This window comes from Echiichthys vipera (assembly GCF_963691815.1).
Source record: "Echiichthys vipera genome assembly, chromosome: 2".
NCBI lineage: Eukaryota > Metazoa > Chordata > Actinopteri > Perciformes > Trachinidae > Echiichthys > Echiichthys vipera.
The window spans coordinates 6,701,732-6,712,274 of record NC_139827.1 but is presented as its reverse complement, the minus strand read 5'-3'; the positions used below and the strand labels follow the sequence as shown (position 1 = coordinate 6,712,274).

Sequence of the window (10,543 nt, the reverse complement as noted above, 5' to 3'; positions counted from 1 at the left end):
TTGAGGAAAAAGTAAACACCTTTAATTGGAACTACACAGTTTTATAAGTTTGACACTTGTAGTGATTATAGTGTTGCCTTTAAAAGAACATACATGGTATAAGAAATGTTAGAAATTAGTAAAAAAGAAAAAGAAAAGATCTGAGCCGTATAAATCTGTCTCGTACTGAACTGTATGACCTCAGGCCTCAGTTAAAACATGTCTGTAGCAGGTTTGAGTTGGACCCCAGATACAGACCTCTGCAGGGGTTTAGGCGATCTCTACAGGACACAGCAACCCGGTTCATACTTAACCACAGGTTCAGTTTCCACAGCCTCTGAGGACACAGCAATGGGGTTTAAATAATCATGTCTTTCACTTAGACAACATAGGTTTACACCCATCTTAAACCTTAAACCACAGCTAAGCTAATGACAGAGAAGCAGCCCCTGCATGTCTCAGGCTTATTGGCAGTTTGTCATCCCCTAAACCAGTTTTTCACTGAAGCTAATCAATTAATACTTTTGGTGGTGTGTTCTGTGGATCATTCAGAGGAACCTCTTTTTTCTAATGTCATTTTTTTAACACTGAGCACCACTGTCAAATTGAATCCCCCTCCATTGTGTTGCTGTTGAAGCAGAAATGTCAGAGATGGATACCTCGAAACCATAACAGGTTACACCAAAACTGTCTGAGTAAGAAAATGCTTTCTTCTTTGTGTGTGTGTGATCTGGATAAACTGACCATTAAGCATGAGCATTTACCCGAGCAAAAGTAACCAATCAAACGCCGAAATGGGATTGTCCTGAGTGTGTTTAAAACTTCTGCCATACGTATGGTTTCTCCAGGAAAGGAGACAGTGAAAGAAAGGCTATTTTATTGTGCTCATTTTAATTTTTTGACAAGAAAAAAAAAAGCATCTGAGAGATCCTATGGCAGAGCGCTTTCTCTTTGTCTCTCTCTCTCTCTCTCTGTCTGTCTGCCTCTATCTCTTTATGTCTCTCTCTCTCTCTCTCTCTCTCTCTCTCTCTCTCTCTCTGTCTGCCTCTGTCTCTGTCTGTCACTCACTCTCTCGCTCCTGAGTCATTCACTGGAACAATGTAACACAAGCTTTCGCTGAGGATTCCTTGCATCATGCTCCACTCCCGTTTCTGTCTGTTGTCAATAGGACCTCTATTTATTTCCACTTCCTAGGCATTGTTGTCTCAAAAACACAGCTTCTCTTCATCACGCTTCAAAGAATAGCAGCGCTGATGAGGGTCACTGTCGACTGGTTCGCCTTGACAGTCAGCTTGGTGTTGTCTGATTCCAGACGAGCTCTGCTACTCTCCGACACATGATAAATTCAGGCCACTATTGTTCATAAACAGAATGGAGGAAAAAAAAACAACAGTACTTTAATACATCGCTACATTGATAATACTGTTAATCAAAGAATGCTCAAGTGAGGCTTAAGAATCAAGCAATTATAAAAATTGCAGTCAGGAAAGTATAAGTTAAGAAACCAGGAAATTGTTCCATTTTCAAAGCAATGCTTCAGTTAAAAAGATTAAAGAAAATTGAATGTTTTAAGGCTGTAGTTAAGTTAAAGCCACAATCTGGGATGTGTATCGCAGAAACAACCACGGCTCATCAGTTTCCTTTTGGATCAGAGTCGGATTGTTTGCTGCAGCAGCAGAGGAAACATGTCACACTGCTGCAGTGTGAGTTTTATGAGGAGAGATAAAAACTGCACTTTCTTAACCACACTAATGAATGTGCTTTTTGCAGCGCTACAAACAGCTGTGGAGATTTCACTAACCCACGATTATGGCTTTAACTGGGCTTAATGACTTGAGCATTCTGAACTCATTATAGCAGAGAGAAAAAAAAGATTTTGTACAGTGTTTCCATTCACCAATAAACATCTCATTGTTTGCCAGCTCTGTTGTTTTCCCATTGTTTAGTTTTCATTGTTGTTTCAAGGTTGGAGTCAATTCTGTTTCAATTCAGAAAGCGTCGTGGATGCGACTCAGTCAGTATAAACATCTGTAATTACAAATTGTTTGTCGATACCGTGAATCCTACAAGCTTGTTAAATAAAAAATAAAACACACTGATTTGAAATGTCCTTGACTCCATCCCTGGTTTTCACAGTCCTCTTAAATGATTTGTTTTAGCACAGTTCTGTTATTACATATTTCTCCTCTTTTCAGCCTCCAGTATTTAGATCCTGCAGATATACATGTAGTCTCTTTACACCACACTAGTGATACTGTACTTATCACGTTTTACTACAACACGTCTAGTATCAGGAACCTTTTCAGTTGAAAACTTTTGATAAGGCAAAACCTGATTGCTATTACTTTAATAGCCTGCAGTAGCAATTTCAGGCGTCTTGTGTACAACATTTGGTTGAGTTGGTGACACAAACAGGTGAGGAAAGTCATCCAAGAGAATCTGCCCCGAGGGGTCGGATTTAGTTTTTTTTAACAATGCCAAATATTTCTGATTTATGTCCGATTCTAAAACACAAGTGGTCATCTGAAGAAAGGTTTCTGTCAGACAGATGAGGACACTGTTTGAATACAGCTTATACATCAGGAAAAAAATCAGCTGCTTAACAGTATTAATTTTTTAAAGAATACATTCATCTGTGTGTGTGTGTGTGCGTGTGTGTGTGTGTGTGTGTGTGTGTGTGTGTGTGTGGTTATGGGAGCATGAGTACACATGAATGTGTATGCATGTGCTGGAGTTGTAACTGTAAGGGTGATGATGGGTAAATAGCTGGGGCCACGGCTTGGGGCTATAAGGGTCAAATTTACTACCACAGTACTTTGGTCTTAGAAATGATTGGAGGATCGAAGGGGAGCAGTGAGCCAATGAGGGTGGAGCGTTTTGTGCAAATTGTTGTTCTGTTGGCATCTGATGTGTATCAATGTGAAGGAGAAGAGGTCTGTAAATAGCAGTATTTGAAATCATTTCAAATACTCCTTTGTGATTTCTCAAGTTGGCACAATGGCGCCACAGTGGAACCAGAGGAATCCAAAAAATAACAGGAAAAAACCCTCGGAGACGAGAAGAGGGGGAGAAATGAATTGCTGATAAAACACAGTGGAGCTACAGTGTTATCGGGAAGGAAGCTGAGAGTTTCAGGTCTTTTCCTAAGAGTCGTGTTTTGATTTTGAACAGTGCAGATATGTTTCCCCCTGTGGGAATTGAAGACATTCATTTGAAGATTAGAATTTCTTTTTTTCCGAGTTCGATTTCAAAATCAAAAAACGTACCGTTGTAAGTGAGCAGGTAGGTAAACTAACTTGGGATTCTGGCTTCTGAAAAGTCTGAAAGATTTCAAAACCATGTTGTACAAACAAAACAGTCACCTCTGTTGCAAATATAGAACTTCTCTCTCTCATCTGTACAGCGTTCCCTCTTTAGGAGGATGAGGAGCAGGTGTTGCGGGGGGCGGGGGGGGGGGGGGGGGGGTTTCACCAAGAGAAAAGACGGGCTTTGTTTTTGGCTCAGCAGAGAGCACATTCCTCTTGGTAGAGAAAAGAAGAACTCAAATGTCTCGTCCATCATTCGGTTTGTCTCTGTTGGTGTGCACTTCTCAGCTGAGAGGGTCAAAACAGTCAAAACACAGTCACACGACAGAGCCATGCCATATTCAAATAATAGAATATTAATGATGAGGAGCATAGGAATAATAATAATAAGACCGATAATGTAATAAGAATAATTAATAGTAATAACATATCATTCTAGGTTTTTTAAATTCTGTATATAAAAACAGTGGCGAGGAGAAGTTGGTACACAGTAGGGCTCTACTATCCCCCCCTTGGTTGATTTGGCACATATTACTCCTACCTACTCATTCTCAGCACAGTTGAATATTACTGTTGCCTGGCGACCCATCCGGAATTTGTCATTTTGATGTTTTAAATCTCCCAAATCACGGCAGCACCGCAGGGCGCGATGCAAAAACGACCTTCCAAGCAAAGCAAAAGTCTTGATCAATCCAGGGCGCTAATAAGAATTGCTGAGGTTAATCTGCCACGGTCAGGTTTGATAAATGTCAGTCTCAAGGCAGATCAAAAGCGTAGCCAGGCTGTTCAGGATGGGTTGCCCGACAACATTTTAAGGTTTCTGCTCTAAATGTTGATTATTTTTTTCTTCATTCAAAACTTAGTACAAATAGCTACATAAGTCTGAGCTATGATGTTTATTACATTACAAAAAGTAACTCAGTCTCTCTATAAGTTATGATTTTCGTTGTTCAATATAATATATTAGTTTGGTCCTTCTTCATGTTCTCAGAAGCAAAGGCGTGGTTTGTGTTAAGTGTATGTGTGTGTGTGTGTGTGTGTGTGTGTGTGTGTGTGTGTGTGTGTGTGTGTTTGTGTGTGTGTATGTATGTATGTAAATAGATGCATGTGTGCAAGTTGATTCTATAGCTCCTGTAAGTTGTGTGTGTTTGTGTGTGTATTTACAAGTCATTTTTTTGTATTGGTCTGTGTATCAATATGTTATGGGTGCAGTGTTGTTATTTTCCATCTTCAAAGTATTTCTCCATTGAGGAATCAGGTCTTCTGCTGGGCGGACACACCTTTCCAGTAGTCCAGTATGTCATGAAGATCCTCATCCTTGGCAAACTGAACCTTTCGCCTCAGCGCGTGTCCGGCCGCCACGTATCCTTCATCTTCCATGGATGCCTGCCGGTGCCTCTTACGGTGCAGTTTGAACCTCTCCCACAGCCCCAGGGTCGGGGTGCAGAGGAGCCCTTCGTCCTCCTCGTCTTCATCTGGGCTGGAGCAGTAGCTGAGGTTGTGGTACTGGGGCGAGAGTGGGTAGTGTGGCGAGAGCTGGGAGTAGGCCAGTTCCCGCTGCTTGGCTTGCCTGCTGAGGGTGAGGGGGTCTAACATGGAGGGCTTACGGCCCCCTGGATGGTGGTGGAGCTCCTGCAGGATCTGGGGGTGGTGCTGCAGCTCCTGGATGTGCTGCTGGGAGCCGGGGTAGGAGTGACGGTGTTCATTGTACTGGCGGATTCTCTGGGCTTCAGCTCGTAAGATAGCAGCCGCCGGGGTAACTGTACGAATGGCCTCGCTTCCCCTTTCTCCTCTTTCTCCTCTTTCTCCCCTTTCTCCCCTTTCTCCTCTCTCTCCTCTCTCTCCTCTCTCTCCGGGTGAGGCCCTCTCGATATAACGGGTCTCTGACGAGTGGTAGCCTCCTTCCGAGCGGAATGAGCGAGGGCTTCGGGCAGAACCAGGAGAAGAGGAGGTGCTGGGCCTTTTGGAGGTTGGAGGTGCCTCCATGCTGTGGTGTCGCTGCAAAGAATGATGATAGCTTCTCCCCCTTTCTTCTCTTCCTCCTCTTCCTCCCTTATACACCGGGGAGAGGAACTCACCACTTCTTTCTCTCTCTCCTTGCTCAGAGAGAAGCACCAGCTGTGGCTCTGCAGTAGAAACAGCCCCTCCACCTGCAGAGGAGGGGGACTTCATCCCCTGTTGAAAGGAGGTAGACTCAGATTTGAGAGCATCTATACAGTTGTTGATGATCTGGTTAACTTTATCAACTTCTTTAGCGATAGTTGAGATCTCTGCTACTGAGCCTTGGGGATTTGCTTGAGGTGACATGTCTCTTTCTCGCTCTCGTTCTCTCTCCCTCTCAATGCCAGACCCTCTCACCTCCATGTAGTTAAGTTTAGCAGGCTTGTGCACCGGTGTTTCTATCACCTCCTGCAGCTTGTATGGATCAATCTCACCTCCCTGAGGAAGGTAGGGCATTCTGGACAGACTTTCCCCAGCACCAAGCTTCTGGGAAACAGATCCTCCACTCCCTCCTTCGATATCTCCTTCTCCACCATACTTGAGCTCAATCAGAGTCCTCTGGATCCTGCTCATCTTCCTCTCCTTCTCCTGCATGATCCTCTTCTTCCTCAGGCAGTGGACAACTAGGCCAAGGAAGAGTAACATGCCGAACAAACAGCCCAGAATAGTCATAATGTAGTGGGTGGCTGACGACTGATTGGCTATCCTCCCAGCCCCTGCCCGGCGGCCAGTGGAGATGGTCAGACAGGTGTGATTGAAGCGCAGGGAGTTTCGTATAGAAGCCACGCAGTACGTGTAGTCTGTGTTAGGTTTTAAGTTCTTTAGCTCAATATCTTCTCTTTGACTTTTCAGATTCTGGATATCTGTGAAGAAGCTGTTGTTATACAGCACCAGGCTGTACATTTTCCTGTAGGGATGAGGAATCTGAACCGTAATCACAGCGCTTGAATGTTGCACCAGCTTTAGCATCATGGTTGGATTGGTGTCAGAGAAAATGGGGCTGAAGCTGATCACCTCATCAGGAGGGGTCCCTGAAGCGCAATCGTCCAAACCGCAGGGAGAGGCGAAATCTGGGGGCAAGGTGGTGGAATCAGGTGGGCCAAGGACATAGAAAGATGTCACACTACTACCGTCGTCTGTGCATACGAGACTGAGCACGTGCAGCGCGTTGCGCTGGGTCGGCATGCGGGGGTTTTGGCTCAGGAGGTTGTAGCCGAAGAATCCTTGAGGGGAGTCGCACACCATCCTCTCACTGGTCCTGTTGGGAAAGGCGGAGAGCCAGCGTAGGAAACCCAGCAGCTCACAAGAGCAGTTGAAAGGGTTGGTGTAGAGTTCACAAGTGGTCAGCTTAGAGAGTCCAGAGAACAAACTGCCATCCAGCACCTGGATCCTGAAAAGGGACAGTGGAAAAATAATAGGTTTAAATAATAGGCCGATTTAGCAATGCACTGCTGTAACACTGTCGGACTCCTGACTCAATTGCTAGCAGTTCAGCCAGAGATTAGCATTTGTTATGCTAGCACCAGCTGATGTAGCCTGGAGCAGAGATGAGGAGCGGACTACAGAGGTCTGGTGAGCTCACTTCTGCATAACTCTACACCCCCAGATTTTATTTCACTTTCAAACTTGTAGTCTTAATCCCCCTCAAGACTTTGCACAGCTCCCCCTGGAGCTACAAAAGGCTTTCTATTTTCCACATATGCAGTAGTACACCTCGAGACCCGTGAACAGGCTTTGATGTGTAAAATCTGCAGGCTTCCCCTTTAAATGCTCTCGTTACTCACTCAGTCTTGATGTACTTCAGTTTCTGTTCTCAAGCATTTCCCAAAATATCTTTAAAAAAGCCCACAAGAGCAGTTAAACTTCTTCTATTCTGCTGTTGCTTTTACAAGCTGAAAGATCAATACCAGTTACGGTACCAATAATAAAGACAAGGCAGTTCTTTCCAATGAGAAATAAAAGGTATTTTGCATCTTCTGCAATGCTTTTTCCTCTAGTGTGTCTGAAAAGCATCAGTGCAAATTGGGGAATTTAGAAAACAGCCCTTGATAATTGAATACAATTGTTTAGTCTATAAAATTGCAATTTCAAAGTGCTTGTTTTGTCCAAACAATGGTTTAAAATGTTTAAAACAGGAAATCAGGTAATCCTCACATTGAAGAAGATGTAACCAAATCTTAACCATATCTTGAGAAGTGACTTCAACCATTCATCATTATTAAAATGATTGTGAATTCTCTTCGCAGAACTATCTAATCGATGAATCCACTAATTGCTTCATTGCTATCACAGCCCAATTTTTGTCTCTCTCGTGGCACCAGGCCCATACCTGTTCATGGAGAGGTCTATATTCTCTATGTTGGGGCATTCCCAGAAGGTGTTGGGTGTAACAGTCTCGATGAGGTTGGCTTGCAGGTAGAGATACTGCAGCTTGCCCAGTCCTCGCAGCATTCCCTCTGTCAGGTTCCTCAACTTGTTAAAACCCATCTGGAGAACCTTGGGAGACAAAGACAAGTGGGATTATTCTAATCTCTGAAGAGCCGACCTGCGCCAAGCTTCACACACGACAAGCTGGAAACACGCAGAACAAACAGACGACGGTTCAGTACAATTCATGTTTCACATGGTGATCTAAGCCTCTATGCTGTGCTCACTTTACTAAGATCTTTCTTGTCCACATTTTACATCCTGGCACAGGCCCAGCAGCTAGGGTAGATATGTAAGAAAGCCAGCGCATTATGGCTGCGATCAGCTCAGCTTTGGTGACAACACTACTTTTGCCTTGAATGTTTTTTTGGAAGCCATAACGAGCGTGTGTTGTCTCTCTCGTGTGTGTGTGTGTGTGTGTGTGTGTGTCCATCTGTGTGTATAAGTCTGGAATAATTTAGATCCTTAACACTGTAGTAGGACAGAGTGAAAATACTCTCCTTAGGCACAGTTATAAAGTCTTTCGTTCATAATTATTATCAGTATAATGTCCTTAAATCTTAAAAATTATAGTACTCATGAAGAATTTAATGATGTTTCAGTACCAATACCAAAATGCAACTTTTTTTAACCTTACTGTGAGAAATTTAAATGTTTTTTTTGTTTAGTTTTTTACAAAACCTTTTTTCCATTTACAATCATTTACAAGTTCTCAAATATTAAATGTTGTCTAAACATAAAGTGACCATATGAGAACTTTGACTAAAAAGATGGTTACATTTGAGCTAATTTACCACTTTACATACTGCTTGGTAGTTTAATTTGTAAGAACATATAACTCTCAAATACATGTAAATGGTGAAAACATTCCCCCTTAAATGTAATGTAGTGGAGGAGAAAAGTACTGTAATCAAATTATACCCAAATACCACAAAATTCACCAAAATACAGTGCTTGGGAAAGGAACTTTCCTCCATTGTATGAATGTGCATTAACAAGTGCATCCGTGGAATAGTATTTGTATGCACAAGTGTATAAAAATACAATATCTCATTGCACACCTGCAGGTTGAATTGTGCTGAAAACGCTCCGTCTTCCACATAGCTGATATCGTTCTTGGTGAGGTTCAGATAGGTGAGGTTGCCAAAACGACTGAGTGAAGAATAATGGACCGACCGTATCTTGTTCTCATTCAGCCTCAGGTCCACAATAGTGCTGTTGTAAAAGAAGTGTGAAGACTGAAGATGTTTGACAAAGGGCAAAGTAATATCAGCAAATCTCTTTTATTGTAAGTCTCCTTACCTGTTAATGTGGGAGGGGATAGCTTCATAAGGCGGCTGGTTCATACTGCAGATAGCCAGCCACACGAAGCCTTTCTCTCCTTCTATAAGCCAGCAGTCAGCTGTTACCATTGGCAACCGCGTTATTGACAGCAGGGCGAGCCAAAAGAGGAAGGAGCTGGCTGTGGACAGGACCACTGATGAGGAACCTCCAGTCACGTTATGTCTCTGCCGTCCCTGTCCTGTCCCCTGGGCCATTTGGGATGTCGTCACAATATCCATTGGAGAAAGCCGAGCAGAGATGCTTGCCATCTAACATTTATTCATGCAGGCTTGTGCCATTTGGAAGGGAGTGAGGGCGTGTTTGTACAGTAATATCTCTCTGTAGTGAGTTGGTATTGTTGTTTTTTTGTCAAACTGTGTCTATACTGCCTAAAGTGTAGTCACAGCATGGTAAATGTCTTGTTATTGTACAGCAAGTCGAAGTCTGAGTTGTGTGAGGAATTAGGGATTTATCAAAGTAGAAATGAGCGCAGGAATGGGATGTATCACTTCGTTGGCAGTATGTGTCTAGGTAAACGGTATCAATTGTTTAATTAGGGGGTCGCATTTCATTTGTTATGTATAAATTGGCAAGAGGAAGTCGTCCTGGTGCCAGGTTGGCTGGTATTCATGTCTTCTGTGGCCATCTGCATCTCTGATTGGACAAGCACCTCTTTTCTTTCTTCCTCATTGCTCGCTGCTCTGTATTTGGTGGGAGAACTCGTCCCTGGAGGGAAAGAGACAGAGAGATGGCAGCAGGGTGTTAGAAAAGAATTGCTAATGAAACACAGTGGTTTATACCAACAAACGCAGCCCTGTTACCAGCATGATGAGATAGAGGTAGTTATTTCTTGTTATATAACAGGCTGGCACGCATACACCCACGCAAACACAGACACATCCATGCAACAACACACACACACACACACACACACACACATACATTTACACACCTTCTCGACAAGCCCAATTAGCGCACATTGGTGCAGAAACACAACAAGTACCTGCAAATCTTAAAAAATGCACGCAGCTTGTTGCTGTACACACGCCATTAGCTTTGGGCCTTGATAGACCTGCGCTAATACTTGCCTCACTCCGATACTGTATCTAATTAATTGATCTGCTCTAAATAAAACACGGCCTGGGAAAAAACAGCTGATGTCTCATGGAACAGAAGAGAGGGGAGGTAAGAGGGGGGTAAGAGGCTCCCAAAGAGCTGTGGACTTGCGAGGAGGAGGATGAAGAAGTGGGTGCAAGAGAGTGGTGAGGAAATATGTTTGGGGGAGGGGAGAAAGATGGTGAGATGGAGCAAAGAGTGAGGCAGAGAGGGGAGGGATAAGGCGAAAAAGAGAGAAAGGCAGCAATTCTGTGAGAAAAAGAGGAGGTTGAGAAGAGAGAGGGATGAAGAGTGGCTCTCTGTCTGGGGAATTTGCAAGAATAGTGGCTCCCTCTTCTCTTTGAGAGCCTTTTACTCAGCTGTAAGAGCAACAAACAGGATGTGACATTATG

General features: G+C 43.5%; 1 protein-coding gene across 1 annotated transcript; it reads right to left on the bottom strand.

The window, feature by feature from the left end:
• Window positions 1-4,538: 4,538 nt before the first annotated feature.
• LOC310960103 (protein ELFN1-like) lies at window positions 4,539-9,304 on the bottom strand (the record flags this gene model as incomplete). The annotated part of the gene is made up of 4 exons (XM_083931706.1): window positions 4,539-6,675; window positions 7,615-7,781; window positions 8,774-8,927; window positions 9,015-9,304. 4 exons carry the CDS (start codon window positions 9,302-9,304, stop codon window positions 4,539-4,541), a joined length of 2,748 nt encoding a protein of 915 aa, XP_083787832.1.
• Window positions 9,305-10,543: the final 1,239 nt, after the last annotated feature.